The sequence below is a fragment of the Echinops telfairi genome, unplaced genomic scaffold (genome assembly GCF_000313985.2).
Source record: "Echinops telfairi isolate 266 unplaced genomic scaffold, ASM31398v2 ScPeMD7_3;HRSCAF=10, whole genome shotgun sequence".
Classification (NCBI taxonomy): Eukaryota; Metazoa; Chordata; class Mammalia; order Afrosoricida; family Tenrecidae; genus Echinops; species Echinops telfairi.
In genome coordinates, this window is record NW_022103899.1 from 35,904,438 (window position 1) to 35,921,038 (window position 16,601).

Genomic DNA, 16,601 nt, shown 5'->3' on the forward strand with positions numbered 1-16,601 from the left:
TGCCTACCCATGTGACTATTCATTTACTCAATAGTCACAGAGACTTCAGGCTGCAAACATGTGTTGAATGTGCCCCTTCACCCAAATGGAATCTGTGTCTGATGTGTTTGATATCTGTCCATCTTATTTTCATTTAATTGCAAAAACAATGTTAAAGGTGTTCCCATCCATGTGATAGAGTTGTTTGTGTTGTCCGTCACCACCTTTCCCTTTCCCCCTTTGAAAGAAAATTGAGATTAGACGATGGCATCTTAAACCTTTTGGTGGCTTCCATGCCAGAGGTGTGACCAAACCAATATTTTGCTGAATGATAGATACGACATCAGTGATTGACAACAGAATCTCAATTTTGGCAGCTCAGGGCTACGAGGCCTTGTTCTTCCTCCCAAACCTTTGAAAATCCCCCATCCCAGGGACTATTTCCCAATCATCCTTCAAAGATTATGGTGTCTTTGAAGTGATTGTTTCACGTTGGTGATTTGGGCTAACACCCACCACCGGATGGCTTTCTGGGCTCTCTTCAGAAAGCACTAACACTGTTGATGCTTGACAGGGTGGCAAGTGTACAGAGCGAGCCAGGCCAACAGAACCTCCTCATTCAGCAGCCACTGGGGAGGAAGAGGGGCCTGAGGCAGGTAAGCATGCCTGAAAGGGCAGGATAGATGTTCCCTTTAAATGGAAGCTCTAGTCAACATGTAATATTTGTGGATATTAAAATTCTATTTTCCCTCCTCCCTGCCTGATGTAAGCAGTACAGAGCAACTGTTCGGCATGGTAAGTGCTTTGGCACAGTAAGAGTTTTTAGCTGCTCTTTCAGATCTGAACCTTCTCAGCAGAACTGATTGTTGTGTTAAGAAAGTGAACTTATCACTCCACGTCTTCCCTCCCCAGAAGCCTTCTTTCCCCCGGCTCATCTTCCTGGCAAAGCAAGATTTGTTCCAAAGTTGAGTGAAAGCCCATTTCCACAGAGAGACAGAATAGTCTTTGCTTCCTCATTCTAAGATTAATAAATTGACGTAAAACTGAAATAGAAGTAAAGCTCATCATTAAGCCTTTCCTTGGGTGGGGCTCCTCGGTATAACTTTCTAAAGAAAAACTCTGTATAAGCAACTCTGTTGCTTCCCAACATTGATTTCGGGATAAGACACAATCCCAGCTTCTAGAGGGGTGGCATTAAAACTCCCCTTTGTGGGGGTCACATATGCTCAACTACAACTTTTAGTTAAGGGGAGCTAGTTAGCCTTAACTATTAGCTTGGTGATCCTAAAATCCCTGAAGTCCTCAAGTGAACTATTTTTAAATCCTATACCAATTAATGCTCTTGGGTGATATCAAGGAGCAAGGATTAGGAGACAGAGCTGATGAAGGGAATGGCAGGATCAAAAACTTGTAGAGAAATCAGCGGGAAGAGGTACAGTGTAAGGGACAATCCAAAGGGCCCATGGAAACATAGATTTAAAGAAGCCAAAACAAAAGATGGTCCAAACCCCAGTGCTTCCTCCTGGACCCAAACCCTCCCCGCCAGCTTTATCATGCTTCTTCTTTGCAGCTGAGACGGCCTCTTCTATCACGCCAGAAGACTCAGACTGAAAGCCGAAACCGCCATGGGGCTCGTCTGTCAACCACCCGCAGGAGCATCCAACCTAAAGCAAAGCCATCTGGTGAGGCCTCCTGTGTCCCTTCTGACCGTCACACTGGCATAATGCAACATAGCCAGCAGACACTGGGCTGCTGCCGAGAAGCTCACCCTTGGGAAAACACATGTATAAGGACAGAGGTTTCCTACAAAACTCTAACGTCTCTGCTTCCTCTCCCGTCCCCACTCCTCATTCCATGGGCCCAGGGTCCAGGAAGAGCCCAGCAGATATGACTAATACAAGCCAATGGGTCGCTACAAGGTTGTGGGGTGTTTTCCTTTCCTCCCAAGCCAAGGACAGGGTGTGTTGGATAGCTCACTGAGAACAAAGTATTTATGAATAATAGGGAGTTTGCTGTGCATTTGGCAGTTGTCCTAATGATTACTCAAGTTTGCCTACTGCTTTGTGTAAATCTTCATCTTAGGCCATTTATGTAAAGATGATTCTTCTATGTTCTGCTTTTTGTACAGCTGTGATATCGAAGCAGGTGAATAATCAAGCATACTTTCATTTATTGATAAAGCCGGAATGCCTTTACTTACGCAAGCCAAGAGCCACAGGTTAAAACTGATCAGGCATTGACAGGGCGTTGCCCTTCTATTTACTGCTTGCCTCTGACCCACAGCTGACCAGAAACGATCTGTGACCTTCATTGAAGCTCAGCCGGATCCAACAGCTGCTCCAGCAGATACCCTTCCTGCCACAGGCCAGCTCCAGGGGTGCAGCCCAGCCCCATCTAGGAGGCCAGAAGGAACCCACAAGCCTGTCCTCACGTCTTCCCCAGCCATTGTTGTTGCAGATCTCCACAGCCTGTCTCCCAAGCAGGTGAGAGCGCTAGAGATAGAGGTGAGGCCTGTTTCCTGCGTGCTTAGGTCTAGGCACCATTGGCTAGGCATCCTTACTCCGTAGACATCTAAGTCTGGGTCTGTAAGGCTCTGTTAGGCAAGCTCCTCCTGTCCTGTCACATGAAAAGTGAAAGCATATCACATAGATGGCCAGAAATAGACTTTCCTAAAAAGAATCAAAGAAAAGTCTTGGTTACGCAAAGGGGAAGAAAAACTATTGTATCACTATGCTAACCTTTGGAAACAGACCTATAAAACACATCTCAATAAATCAAGGTATCAATTTAAATGAAGCCTTTATCTATTAGAGCTTTTATTTCTATAAGGTAGGAGGAACATCCCCTCCCCTTATTTTGACTTTTTTCCCTCCTCTTGTATTGATTTTTACAAATTCTTAGAGGTTCCAAATTATTCCTGGGTGGTGCCAAAAGAAAGGTAAGAGGAGATGAGGTTATCTGCTCCTATAAAGAGTTACAGCCTCGGAAATCCTTTAAATAGTAACTATGAGTCAGAATGGATTTATAGCAGTGGACTTGGTTGGGTTTAAGCATGTCCACGTTAGTATAACCTTTATTTGTTAATAGCATTGTACCACTTGTTCTTCTCTCATTTGAACCACAAGGTTAGCAGGGCAAGCCATCTACAAGGTCAACAGGGCAATGTTACAGAGTCTACGATCTTCAAAGCTTAGAAAGCTGGAAGGACCTATGCAAAGTCTCACATCAAACAAATGATAGAACTGGAACTGTCATTCTGATTCCTTGCCCAGTTCTGACCGGCAACAACCCTTTCTCTGAGGCCTGTGGAGCCCCTGTGGCCTAGGGGGTTAAGTGTCTGACTGCTAACCACAATGTCAGTGGTTCCAACCCACAGCAGGAGATAGCTGAGGCTGTCTGCTCTTAAGTCTCAGAAACCCTATGGTGCCGTTCAAGCCTCTCCCCTGTCCCCATGGGGCTGCTATGTGTCTGAACCCGTCCAACAGCAGTGGGTTTCTGAAGACCTCTCCTACCTTTTCACGATGTTCCAATTCTTTGGGTTATAGAGTGAGACCCTCACCACTGAAGAAGGAGAAAAGCAAGAAGACACGGAAGCTCAAGGTGCTGCCGGACACAGTCCCCTCACTGCTCAGCTCTCAGACCCAGACGACTTCACAGGCCTTGAGACATCGATTCTGCTACAGCATGGGGACACCGTCCTGCACATCAGCGAGGAAAACGGCATGGAAAACCCGCTGCTCGCCAGCCAATTCGCCTTTGCTCCCACTGAGCTGGGGGAGATCGATGTGGCCCTGGATGAGTCTCATGTTTAATTTGCTCTCTTCTACGAGTGGCATGTGTTTAGACCAAGAGGAGACCACTGTACTGAAAGTTGAATATTTTTTGCTTAGAAAACCTAAATAGAAGCACTTTAATTCCAGCAGGGAGCAAAATCTCAGATTTTGCTGGCGAGATGCATCATGTTTCATAAACATCTTAAAAAGCAATGGCTACTGTGATTGGATTCTGTCAAGACCATGACAACCAGGGAGGAATCAGGGAAAGAATCATTCCAAGATACATTGCTTATGACCCAAGAAGCCTCCAGCAGTTAAAAATGTTTGCTGTTCCAGGCTGCTTACCTAGGGAAATTTACAAATACTCCCTCCTTAAAAAGAGAGTGCAACTTTTGAGGTTATTCACATCATGCATCTCCTTGCAAATGTTTATTTTTATAATCTGAAAAAAGATGAAATAAATGGGCGCACAAGTAGCAATCTACATAAAAATGATCAAGGGAGAAAACTAGTTGTTCGGGGATACTAAATAATAAATAAGTCTGTGGCCATTTTTCTGTTGTGATCAATACTATTGCCATGCAGAAGAAGAAGAAGAAGAACACCTACTATTTTTTAGAGTTGTGGAGTTTTCAATACTTATTTTCCAATTGTTTTAATTACATATTGTAAATCGAAGTGCTAGTGCCATGGCTCCTGCAATTTCATAATCAGGAGCATTAGAGAGAGAAAATAGTCTACAAGTTACCAGAAATCAGTCTGTGTTAAGAAAACTCTAGTCTGCCTCGACAACACTAGAAATTAAAGAAAATATATCCTCTTTCTCAGCCTGCCTGTATCACTGCTAAGTTAGAGACCGATTAGCCTTGACCAGTTGTAGTGCACTGTGTGCAATTGGCTGTCTCTTATACAGTATCCTGTGCCTGCCCTTGAGGGCTTTAAGGTTAGGGTTGCTAGAATTGGTTTGATAAAATAATTGTTTTCTCAGTGTTAACATCCTTAGGATCCTTAGTAAACCTAAGTATAAAAGGAAGAAAAGTACATATAAAGTAAGCAATTTCTTGTGCAAAACAGCCAGCTTGTGTCTTACAAGTAGGCCTCTAATTGAAGTTGATTGACTTCAAGAACAGTTGTGAAACTTAAGGGCTTGTAAAGCAAATACCTAGTACTCATTGTAGCAGGTCTGAGCATCAGATCGTTCAGAATCGAATTTCAGAATTTTAACAGTATACATTTGAAAATTACTACGCAACTAGTACACATAGGCAAAATTCATAGGCATACTTAAATTGGTCTGGTGTGTGTGTGTGCACGTGGGTGCGTGCGTGTGTGTTCTAGTCTTGAAGTTTTAAATATAAACTTTGAGGACATTACAATGAATTTTTAAAAATACACATTATTTGTGCTAAAACTTTAACTATGTCGGCTACGAAATATATATGTATATAATAAAGAGACCTACTAAACCCACCTTAATTATAAAGGAAACTTATTTTTCTGTTAGAATGGCTTATTAAATAGACATTGTTTATATTGTGACCTATCATTTCAAAGTATAGTTTGGGATTATGGTTCCACTCCCTATGAGAATGAAATCACTAGGCATCAGTGAGATGAAGATAAAGAGAGATAATAAAAATATCTAAATATAGACAGAGGTTTAAGAGAGGTGAAGTGGGCTCATTTATGTTTCAGAATATTTTCATATCATTTACATTTAATACTGAATTATCTCTCAAGTACAGAAATATATGTCTAAGATAAGTGGTTTTATGATTCTTTGTAAGCTGATATATTTCTTCTTTTGAAAATTATGCTGCTCAATTAGCATTAAAGGCCTTATGTCTGGTAACTCTAAGACTCTGCTCTATATGAGTCTCTATGTACGTGTATGCTTTGTTCCAGTTTCATGATTCTGGATTTACATTCTCTACGTATAATTGTACAAATATTTTAAAAGCAAAGGGGTCAAAGAAGATTGTTAACTGTATAGCAAGAATCCTAAGTACCTTTATATACATTTCTTTTTAAGATATTGGGCTACTTTGAGACCTGCCTGTGCGGGTTGGCTGCCTTTAGCCAGTATTTATGGAAGTCTGTTTCAAACTTTTTCAACATGCTCAGAATGTTGTACTTTGCAAAAAGAATAATAACAGAGCAAACAAAACACCTCCACTCTGAGAAAAAAGGCCTTACAGAGTGGAGATGTTTTCATATTGGAACTACTAAGATTTGGCACATGTGTGCATCTGTTCCCATTAAGGTGCCCTTAAACGTGTTGAATGTAATGTGTTGAATGTTTATGTGTAATGGAAAAAGTATCTACATGTATGTGCATAAGATTGTTACAAAATGTATTCTCAGGAATACTGTTACCTGGAATTTTAAAGAATAATTACATTTTTTTAAAAATTGGGGGAAGACGAGGATAAAAGTCGAAGAAAATTAACAAAATGTTGGTAATGTTTAAAATATTATTGAGGACCTGGCTAAAAGACGATTGTTACATATGATAGAGTATTGATCATAATAGGTCATTTCTTAGGCTATGATGCTTGATGATATCGATCTGATTCAGAAGAAAAATCAAAGCAGGCATCTACTTCCTGTGGATAAAGAACTAGACCAAACAAAGAGGTTCCTTCTTCTGAGATTAACATTAAAGAGACGCATGGAATACATGCTTACTATCTATGATAATGGGAATAGATTTCTGTCACGCAAATTCAATTAAACCAGTTTGAATCTAGGATACAACATTTTCTAGAGCAAAACATTTTTTTCTTTCATTTTTCAGTATTTGCTGCTTTCTATAATTCTATTAGATATTTGCTTTTCCTGAAAAAGCTACTGAGTTATTGAGTTCATTGGGACAAAGCACTTAGGACCACAGTGTCAAAAGGCATAAAAGGGCAGGGCAATGCTTGGGGGGCGAAAAAAATCCCTGTGATGCTTTGGGTCTAGTTAGGGCTTTGCGTCTTTGGCTGCACAGGTGGGAGTAACTGCTTTGCGATTTGAAGCTCCAAGAGTGCTTTAAGCAGGGCAGCATCTCCTCTCGTTTAGCAGCTCTTTCTTTCATCAGTGACTTTGCTGTCCCGCTGAAGAGCATCTGAGATGAGAGGAACAGGTTGGGTGCAGGAACCCCCAAAGAAGAGAGGCTCACAAATGAGAGAATCGCACACCCAAACACAAATTAAATATCCTTCCTCGATATCTCTTTGCAGGAGCTACTTAGCATAGAACACAATCTCTGGGATTTGCTGCTTATCTCCCTGAGTCATGCCCTGGCCCTGTGAACACACTTGCTTTGTCCAGGCAGCGAGTATGAAGTCCCACTTCCTCTGTGGGTCTCCACGGTAGCACTTCAGAAAACAAACATTAGTTTGACACTCAGGAGAATAAAAGCAATTTGAGGGCAGAATGTACTTGGATAAGTTTAAGACAAACGTATTTGTATTCTTTTATAATTATCTAGGATTATAGATCAATGTACCTCCATAATATTTTTTTAATAGTCACTGTGACTGCAGGATGAGAATCCTTTCTTAGCCATTTTATAGTTAAAAACAAAAGATTGAAAACACAGCCAACTTCCCCTTGGATGACTATGAAATCTGTTATGAAGACTGACTGACCAAAGAGCATGGGAAAATGCATATGAAAAATACGGAAATGTTTATGGAAGATATTTATGAAAGATATTAAGACTTTTGTGTTTGAATATGGATATATAGTAAAAATAAATCTAAAAGCATTTAAGATGCCTGAGTAAGCTTCATTTCTTATTTCTCAGCAAAGGGAATAATAGGTCAACTCCTGGATGGTGTTCATTTTACAATGGGTTGTTGCCATTGCAAATAGTAATCTCTCTTGCTGTTCTTTCCCATCCCCCCAAAATGGCCTAAAGCCACGATCCAATTTGGGCCTGGGATTTTGAGCCAGAGGAGCCTTGGTGGCATCGTGAGCTATGCGTTGGGCTACTAACTGCAAGATCAGCAGTTTGAGACCACCAGCCACCCCATGGGAGGAATATGAGGCTTTCTATTTCCATAACGAGTTGCAATCTCAGAAACACACCGGGGCAGTTCTACTCTGTTCTGTGGGGTCACTATGTGTAGAAATCAACTCAATGGCAGTGAGTCTGGTTTGGTTTGGTTTTGAATCTGACATCTCCAACTTCCTATCCCCCAACAAGCCTTCCATCTTCATGTTGAAAATAATGCATAATGGACACACTGGGACACAAGTACCCTTATCTTGACTGCTCTGCCTAGGCTGCGACCTGATTGGATGGCTGGTAGAGGTCTTCCTGGGAAGGTTAGGATTTGGCTGTCCTCCAAATAAGAGTCCAAGTTACCATCTATTCTACCATTCTTTCAGTGCCCTATCCTTACCCTCTAAGGACTAGTTTTGCTAACTTCATTCTTTCCTCTTGTGATTTGACTGCTATCTCATTTCCTGACCCAATGACCCTAATTGCATTCGGCAGCAGAACAGTTTACCTCCTTGTGGATGGTACGTGAACCATCCAGAATGCACCGCAATGTACCAGTGAACGGTGCCACTGACCACCCTCAATGACTCCTGCCTCCTCGTGACCCTAGAAGGCAGAGTAGAACTCCTTGGGGTTTCTGAGACTGTGAAGGTTCAGGGGAGCAACCGGTATCATTTTTCTCCAAAGAAGTGGTTGGCTGGTTTGAGCCCTTGCCTTGCAGTTAGTTAGCAGTTCAAATGCTTAGCCTCTTTTGCCACCAGAACCAGAAAAAAAAAAGGAATATTAACAATCTCCAATTTTTACTGAGGACCAGGCAGAGTGCTGGATTCATTTCCGAGATAAGCTCACTTAACCCTCTGGAGGAATAATTCCAATTCTCCTGAAATTTAGATTTCTAGGAACCATGGAGGTTGGGGTCACCCACCCAGGTCATTACCCTCTAAGGTTTTTGAACCCTTGAGCCTCAAGGAGACTGGGTTGCTCCAGTCACCTTGAACTCAGACAACAAACAGCTTAGTCCTCAGTTCAGTGAAGATCATTCTGCCTCAGGCTCTTTTGAAGAATTGCCAACTGTTTTGAGAAACAGAATCTCCAGGGTGGGATTGGAAGCTGTGTTTTAGGGTACATTGTTATTATGTGGTCCAGTGGGTGAGTGTTGGGCTAGCTCAAATCCATCCACCAGTGGGACTCTGCATGCATCAAGTTTGCAGTCTTAGAAACCCTAAGGAGTAGTTCTATTCTGTCCTAAAGGGTCTTAAATCAGAATCTACTTGATGGAAATGGGTTGGGTGGGGTTTGATTTTTACCTAAGTTTGTTATTATGTAAACACAGCTCTTCCAGCCTCTTCCCATGGCAATATCCAGAAGATAGGGTATAAGAATTTTTCAAATTTTTCATCTTTGGAACATTTTTAATTCCCCAATCGAAATGTTATCCTGGTTTGCAAAATGTCGATTAAATATACTACAGGGAAGAAAAGAAGGGAGCGACTATGCAAACGAAGGAGAATCAAAGTTGAGGGAGCGAGAGAAGACTGAGACTTGCAGAGGAACCAAAGCAAAAGAACTTGAGAGCGCTGGGAAACCCACAAGGGCGTTCCCAGAATGAGGGTCAAAGGAGGGAGTTGAGGGCCAAAGCCCCGCCCCCAGACCAGGTCCCGCCCCTAAGCCGCGGAGGTTGATTACCGACTTTGAGGAAAAGGCGGGACTTCCTCCCGACGGAGGCGCTTCTTCCGGCAGAGTCCGGAAGACTCTGAGGGCAAAGGGCGGGGCCAAAGCTGCTTGGCCAATTGGGGCGACGCGTAGGTCTGGCTGAGGCGACTCGTGGAGCCACTTAGTCTTACGAACCGGCACCATGGCATCCGGATGCAAGATTGGCCCCTCCATCCTCAACAGCGACCTGGCCAATTTAGGGGGAGAATGCCTCCGGATGCTGGACTCCGGGGCCGATTATCTGCACCTGGATGTAATGGACGGGTAACTCCGCGGGGCTTGGGTCGGGGCTGCGGGGCGGACTCGGCGCGCCTTTTTGGAGCCTGTTGGTTGCACGGCGTCGCCTTCCCGCGGGGCGCTTCCTTGTGGACGTGGGTCTGGGGCGGGAGCCCGGCCGGCCGCGGACCTCTCGCCGCCCCGGAGCTGCGGCTGGAGCCGGGGCTCCGCACCACCCCTCCCCCGCGTAACGTGTGGTCTTCTAGCACTTGGAACCCGGAAGCGACCTTACACTTCTAGGCCATTTCCATTTTCAGTTGGAGAAACTGAGGCCCGAAGGGATAGGCATGACTTGCCTAACTCAAGTACCTAATTGGTGACAGCACTGGGGAGAAAGACTTGGGAAACGGTGGGGAGCCTGGCACCAGGAGGGAGACTGCCACTTGGGTGCCCGCGGACTAGTCGCTGAACCACCTTGAGCTTCCTCGTCATGATTTGAAAAGAATAGAACCGAGCAACTCGGGATCTTTGAGAAAATGAGTTAGTTATGTAAAGTTTACAGTGCCTGACTTAGTTGATAGCTGTTTTGTCAGCAGTTGCATTCTGATTTGCCTGCTTATTTTCCCTTCAGGCACCCTGCTCTTCAGGGAGGTCAGTGTTTTATAACTAATTTTTAAGCATGGTAGTCATAGCCGACTTAGCGCGACCCTGCATAAGAATCGACCCGATGGCTGTGTGTTTGAGTAGCTGGAGCCCTGATGGCACAGCAAAGCCTCACCTGCTCAGCCCCAACCCTCCCGAAGTTCCAAGGGAGAAAGATGGGGAGTTTTGCTTCCACGAAGATTGACAACCTTGGAAAACTTACAGCGCCCTTCTATTCTGCCCTACACATAAGGTCACAATAGCAGTTGGACTGTGGGTTTGGTTTTGATTGGAGGTGCTGGCATTTATAGCACCTAAGAAGCTAATCAAACTTTTTGGAATCAGGATGATAACTAATGTCTGAGGTTGGTTGTGAAATGATGAAACATTTAGAGAAAGCAGGCGCCCTTAAGATTACACAAGGTTGTGACAGAATTTCAATTTGCAACTTGGATCCTAGGTTTGCCAAGCGTTCTCTGAGCCCCACTGATAACTGACCATAAAAGTCATTACCTTGGGTTTCAGTAGAAAAATACATACATTTGTTTCATATTAGGCAAATTTCAATAGGCCCTCCTTCAACATTGCTGGATGGTGCTCTTTACAAAATGTGGTCAGTTTCCTTTGTCTTTAATGTCAAGGCGTCTTTGTAAGGAGAGTTTTGTTTTCCTTTGTTCTGTCTGACTTAATCTGTTGTTTTTCTTTTGCTTTCAAACATCCAAGTACCTTCCCAGGTTGCCTAACTGTTAAATGATAAAACCTTGACCTTAGCACACATTTATATGCTAAGTGTATAAGAAGGGTAGTAAATATTATCCCTCACAAAGGCTTGGTTTTGTTACTTAGATAAATTACTTACTAAATGTGATGCTTCCTTGAAAGCCTTAAACTTTTACCAATGTGGTGTGTATTTCAGGGATGGATAAGTATAGTTATGTGTTGAAAGAAAACATCTAGGTGTCCCCGGACATTATAAGCTATGTGTACATATGTGTCATTTATATGACACAGAAAGCACTATGTTTTTAAATAAACCTTGCCATGTATATGGAGTAAACAATTGGATGCAGAAAAGAATATTTCCACTTACTAATAATGAGTTAATAACAACAGTACCCAACTCCCATTGTCCTCTAGTCGATTTTAACTCTAGTAATCCTTTAGGACCAAGAGCAACTGCCCCCGAGGATTTTGTCAAGGCTGTCATTTTAAAGAAGCAGGCTACTGCATCTTTCTCTCTCAAGGCAGCTAGTGGGTACAGCCGAGCCCTCACCAGTTACACCACCATTCTTCCATATGACAGTACACCCACTGCCTTGGTGCCCATTCCAACTCAATAGTGACCCTGTAGGGTTTCTGAGGCTGTAAATCTTTTTGGGAACAGATAGCCTCACCTTTCTCCCATGGAATGGCTGGGTTTGAACTAACAACCTTGTAGTTGCAGCTCACTGCTCATCAGACAGCACCACCAGAGCTCCTATGATGACAATACTAATATTTAAGAATCCCTGGTGGAGCATGGGTTCTGCGTTGGGTTGCTTGCCTCAAGATCAGCAGCACCTTGAAACCACCAGCCCCTTCTCTGAAAAGCGGAGGTTTTCTACTCCCATAAAGAGTTCCAGTCTCAGAAATCAAAGGGGCAGTTCCACCCTGCCCTATCGGGTCACCATAAGTCAGAATCAGCTCGATGGCAGTGAGAGCGCTAATGTTTTTGAGGACTCACCCATTTCTGTTTGAATCCTTTTTGTGAATTTGTTCAGTCTTGGTCCTCATCTTACCTGCAGTATTTGGCTGTGAGGAACTGAGCATGGACAAGTGAAAGCACCCGCCCCCGACTCATAGGTAGGGAATGTGAAACCATGGGTGGGAAGCGTGGCAAAGTTTGTGCTGACTCAGAAATCAAAGGCCTCTAATGCCACAATCTAAAGAGAATTGTTTTGATATTCTTTATCCTCAAGGAGCAACTCCCTCATTTATACACTTAATCTGGTTATGTATTTCCTGCTATACAAGAAGTGCGCCCTGCAAGCAAGGTCTGCCTTTGACCCATCTCTATATTTTCAGTAGATAAGGCATCACGACAAGCTGAGTTACCATTGGCTAAATGAGTGGCTGTCATAATACAGACTCTAGGGCAGTGGTTCTCAATCTTCCTAATGCTGCAACCCTTTAAAGCAGTTCCTCATGGTGTGGTGGCCTCCCCTCCTCCCACTCCAACCATAAAATTATTTTCGTTGCTACTTCATAACCAATTTTGCTACTGTTATGAATTGGGCGATTCCTGTGAAAGGGTCGTTCAACCCCCAAAGGGGTCGCCACCCACAGGTTGAGATCCGCCGCTCTAGGGGAACAAGTCAGACCCTGAGCTTATCGAGATAAAGGATCGTTTTATGCACGTTCGTTTTCCTCCTTTTCTAGAAACGTTCGTTTTGAAAAAGCAAGATCCTGCATATAGAAATTCAGAACTTTTTGCCTTTAATACTGTTAGTCCGGGTTGACTAGAGAACAAATCCAGAGACACGCATATGTGTATAAGAAAGAGCTTTATATAAAAGGGCAATTGTATATTGAGAAAACCTCCCAGTCGAGATCAAGTCAGTAAGTCCCATATTAGCCCATATGTCCTATACCAATCTAGACATTCCTCTTCAGGCTCATGAAACACATGGAATGACGCCAAATGCAGGAAGCTCACAGGCTGGTGGGTAGAAAGTCTTGTGGATCCAGGGGCACTATAAGCTTCTCAGCACTGGCAGGGGTCTCCACGTGGCTCCTCCAGCTCCAGGGCTCTAGCGTAGCTCCATGTGTCTTGTCAGCAGGAAGATGAAGCAGTCTCTGTATCTGGCCTCCAGTGAGTTCTTTATCTCCACAGCATCTCCAACTGAGGTCATCAAGTTGTGACCTGATTGGCAGGCTAGACTCCACCCCTTCGCCAGTTGACACCATATTGTGTAATACCACAAATACCCACAACTTTTTGAGGTCACACCTGTGTGTGTTCTCCATTTGCAGAGGAGGAAATTGGCTTCAAGTGGTGCCGTCCCTTTCCCAGTGCCCCACCAGAAGAGATAGCGGTCCAGGTGGTCAGTGCCCTAAGCAGTGTTCCAGAGTCTCCTGAGCCAAGGGCTGGACACCCTTTCCAAAGATGGCTGACCACAGCTCACCCTCCTTTTCAGTACTGCTTTCATGCCTCTGTTTTTCATTCCATTGAAATGTTTAATCCAATATTCCATTTAAATTTCTAGCATGTACCTGCCTCTTCACCCCTTCCCCCCACCAAAAACAAAACAAAAAACCCAAAACACATTGCTGATGTCGATACACCCATGCCCCAAACCAAACTCATTACCATGGAGTTGATCCCAAACTCACTGCCATAGAATCGATTCCGATTCATAACAGCCCTATAGGGCAGATTGAATCTGCCTCTGTGGATTTCAAGGCTATTGATCTTGATTTCTCCCATGGAGCTGCTGGTGAGTTCAAACTGCTGGTCACCATGTGGGTAGCAACCCAGCTTCTAACCCATTGTGCCACCAAGGCTCCGCCCACCAGTAGTCAGTAACTCCACTCCATAGTGGAGAGCCACAGGAAGAAGGTGGTTTAGTTTTGGGGAACATGGAAGGTGGAGGACACTAGTGTGGCTGAACTCAAGAACAGTGACTTCTTGGAAAGGAACCCTGATATTGAGGTATGTAAAGCACTGGACTGCCAGCCAGCAGGTCACACTTTCATCTGTCACTCCGCAGGAGAAAGAAGATGAGGCTTTCTTTTACAACCTCGGAAAGGTTGTAGGAGGCAGTTGGCTTCAGTAATTGTTAGCCTTGGAAACTGGGGCTGTTCTCTGTTATAGAGTCGCTATGAGTTAGAGTCGACCCAGTGGCAGTGGGTTCGTGTTTTGCTTTTTGTGTATGTTTTTGCGGTGTGGCTTCTTGGAAAAGAAAACTAGGGCATGTTTAATGAGTCACATCACAGAAAGACTCAACATTTCTCCCACAAAGTGGCGTGTGTTGGTCCTCTGCTGGGGAGCAGAGCAAATGAACATTTTCTAATGTAGTAAGCAGGATTTGGAGGAATTTCATAGTAACACTGGCTTCCCGACTTCTGTTGAAAGCAGTTGACAGTGTACTGGGCTTAGGCCCATCCTCTTGCCAGGTGATTGAAGGGCAGTCACTCTCAGTCAGGCCAGGTGTCCTCACCTGTTACTTGTTCTGTCCTCATCTGCTAAGCACTCCAGCTGCTAACAGAAGGTTAAGAGGTTAAATCTAGTCATTCCTCTGGAGAAAGACACGCAGCTGTCTGCATCCTGCATCGCATTGGGAGTGGTTCACAGCCTTGGAGATCCTGGGGGCAGTTCCGATCTGTCCTGCAGGGGTGCTGTGTTAGTGCCAGCTTCAAAGGCATGTGACTTTGTGATTCATTATTCATGGGAAAATTGTTTTCCGGATACAGTGGTACTATACTTTACACCCACATTAATCCTGCTTACCATGTTTGCCTTGGGGAATCTGGTAATGCTTTTCTCTGCCTAAAATAGATTGTATTACAGTTATATTGTATACACAAAGTTTAAGGTTGATGAGGAAAGGGGATGAGAGAGACTTGTAACCCTATATTTGAAACTTCTATAGTTTCTTCTCAGTCCGCTGGTCAAAAGGGATACTTTGCATTTTAATTTTTATAGACTTTGCTCTAATAAGCTCCATCAAGGAGTGGGGAGTTGGAGGATGGGGAGCTAAAGGATGGAGCAGGCCTCCTAGTAAAATTCCTTTTATTTAGACATAGGTAATTGAGTATTTTCTAAGATGGTCTTATAAGGATTTCTTGGGGGCACTGGTTAAAAATTCAGGTTCCTGGTTTCTCTTTGGCCCAATTAGCCTTGCTGTAATATGTAGAAATCCATTTATAGCAGGTACTATTGGGGGCACAGTTTCTGCCATATCTAGGGCACTTGCACTTTTGCTTAGGCATATGACCTTTATAGTTATGGCTTAGTCGGTCTGGATTCTTCTAGCTTACTTGGGGAACTGTGGACATAGTGTGTTGAGTTAACACTATGTACAACTTAATTGTACAATTTAAGATTAACATAGTGTTAATCTTAAGTTGTACAATTAGTCTCATAATGTGAGGGTTATTAGTTTATTGCAGCATTTGGTTATTATATTTTGATGATATAAGCAACTTAAGCCAGCACTTACTTCCAAAGCCATTGTAGTGGAGTGAAATTACTTATCCATAGCCCCCACAACTACCACCTAGTCAGTCTATGAAAATAGTTGTAGAGGACCCCAACTAGGAGATTGGTCAGCCTTGCAGTCTACTGAGTATGCGTGAGCCATCTCAGAAGCAGGAATCCCATGATCATTACGACGTAAGTAAGAGCCACTAGCTGACTGTTGAGATCCTTGCCTGAGTGGGGAGGCAGCGGAGGTACTAGAAGTTGCAGCAGAGGAGCTATGCTGAGACTAAGACAGAGCCAAGGAGCCACACCAAGCCCACGAGACCGCAGAGGAGCAGCACCAAGACTGAGGCAAAGTGGCGGCTTCTGGGGCCCTCGAAGCCAAGTGCCTTTGGGTGTGAGCCTGGGTTTCAGAATGGGGGTTCCCTTTGGGCCTTTTCAGTGCTAAATTCATTTGGTAATACTGTTAGGGCAGAGGCCAAGGGACCTCGTGGCTGAAAGGCCAAGACCTAGAGAGAGTCATTGCAGACAGAGAATGAATCCTTAATGCTTTTTGATCCTGACCCATAGCCTGGTAATTTACTAATAAATGCCACACTTGTGAGTGTGGTCTCAGGTTTTCATGGCCCTTACAGCCAATTACTGAACCCAGAAGAGAAGTGTCATGGGAAAAATGGTTGATTTTCAGAGTAGGACCAAGAAGGATGGAGGCATGGAGGATTAGCTGACCCCTGTCTTGTGCAGCTGGCCCTGGGCTGGGTTCTTTTCCTCCCTTGTGAGCCCAGAGGACCTCAGGTAGGGGCCCTTTGCCATTTCCTCATTTATCAAATGAAACCCAAAAGTATCAGTTTCTCAGCTGAGTAATATTCACTTGGCCTTTCTCCCTTCTTGTCTGACCCCTTTAGTCTTTGTTTTTAACCTGTTTTTAATTTAATGGATTTTTTTTATTAAAAAAAAACATTTTATTGGGAGTTAATATTGATATATCATTCCAAAGTTTATTTACATCAAGCAGTATTGGAAACTTGCTACCACAATCAGTTTCAAAACATTCTCTTCCTTCTTGAACTCCTTGACATCAGCTCCCTTTTAATCCCCT

General features: G+C 43.7%; 2 protein-coding genes across 4 annotated transcripts in view; both read left to right on the plus strand.

Annotated features, from left to right (window-relative positions):
* The window catches only part of UNC80 (unc-80 homolog, NALCN channel complex subunit), a 270,330-nt gene extending 262,816 nt beyond the window's left edge, over nucleotides 1-7,514 (plus strand). The window contains exons 61-64 of the mRNA XM_045296777.1: nucleotides 554-635; nucleotides 1,550-1,661; nucleotides 2,263-2,462; nucleotides 3,525-7,514. Coding sequence (XP_045152712.1) covers nucleotides 554-635; nucleotides 1,550-1,661; nucleotides 2,263-2,462; nucleotides 3,525-3,791 — 661 coding nt within the window. The 3' untranslated portion in view covers nucleotides 3,792-7,514. The remainder of the gene's footprint in view (nucleotides 1-553; nucleotides 636-1,549; nucleotides 1,662-2,262; nucleotides 2,463-3,524) is intronic.
* Nucleotides 7,515-9,589: 2,075 nt separating this feature from the next.
* Nucleotides 9,590-16,601, plus strand: part of RPE (ribulose-5-phosphate-3-epimerase) — a 17,525-nt gene continuing 10,513 nt past the window's right edge. The window contains exon 1 of one of the 3 annotated variants that reach the window (XM_004701581.2): nucleotides 9,590-9,726. In XM_004701581.2, the coding sequence (XP_004701638.1) occupies nucleotides 9,605-9,726 (122 nt within the window). In that variant the 5' untranslated portion in view covers nucleotides 9,590-9,604. The remainder of the gene's footprint in view (nucleotides 9,727-16,601) is intronic. The other 2 variants (XM_045295270.1, XM_045295275.1) reach the window with 2 other exon arrangements.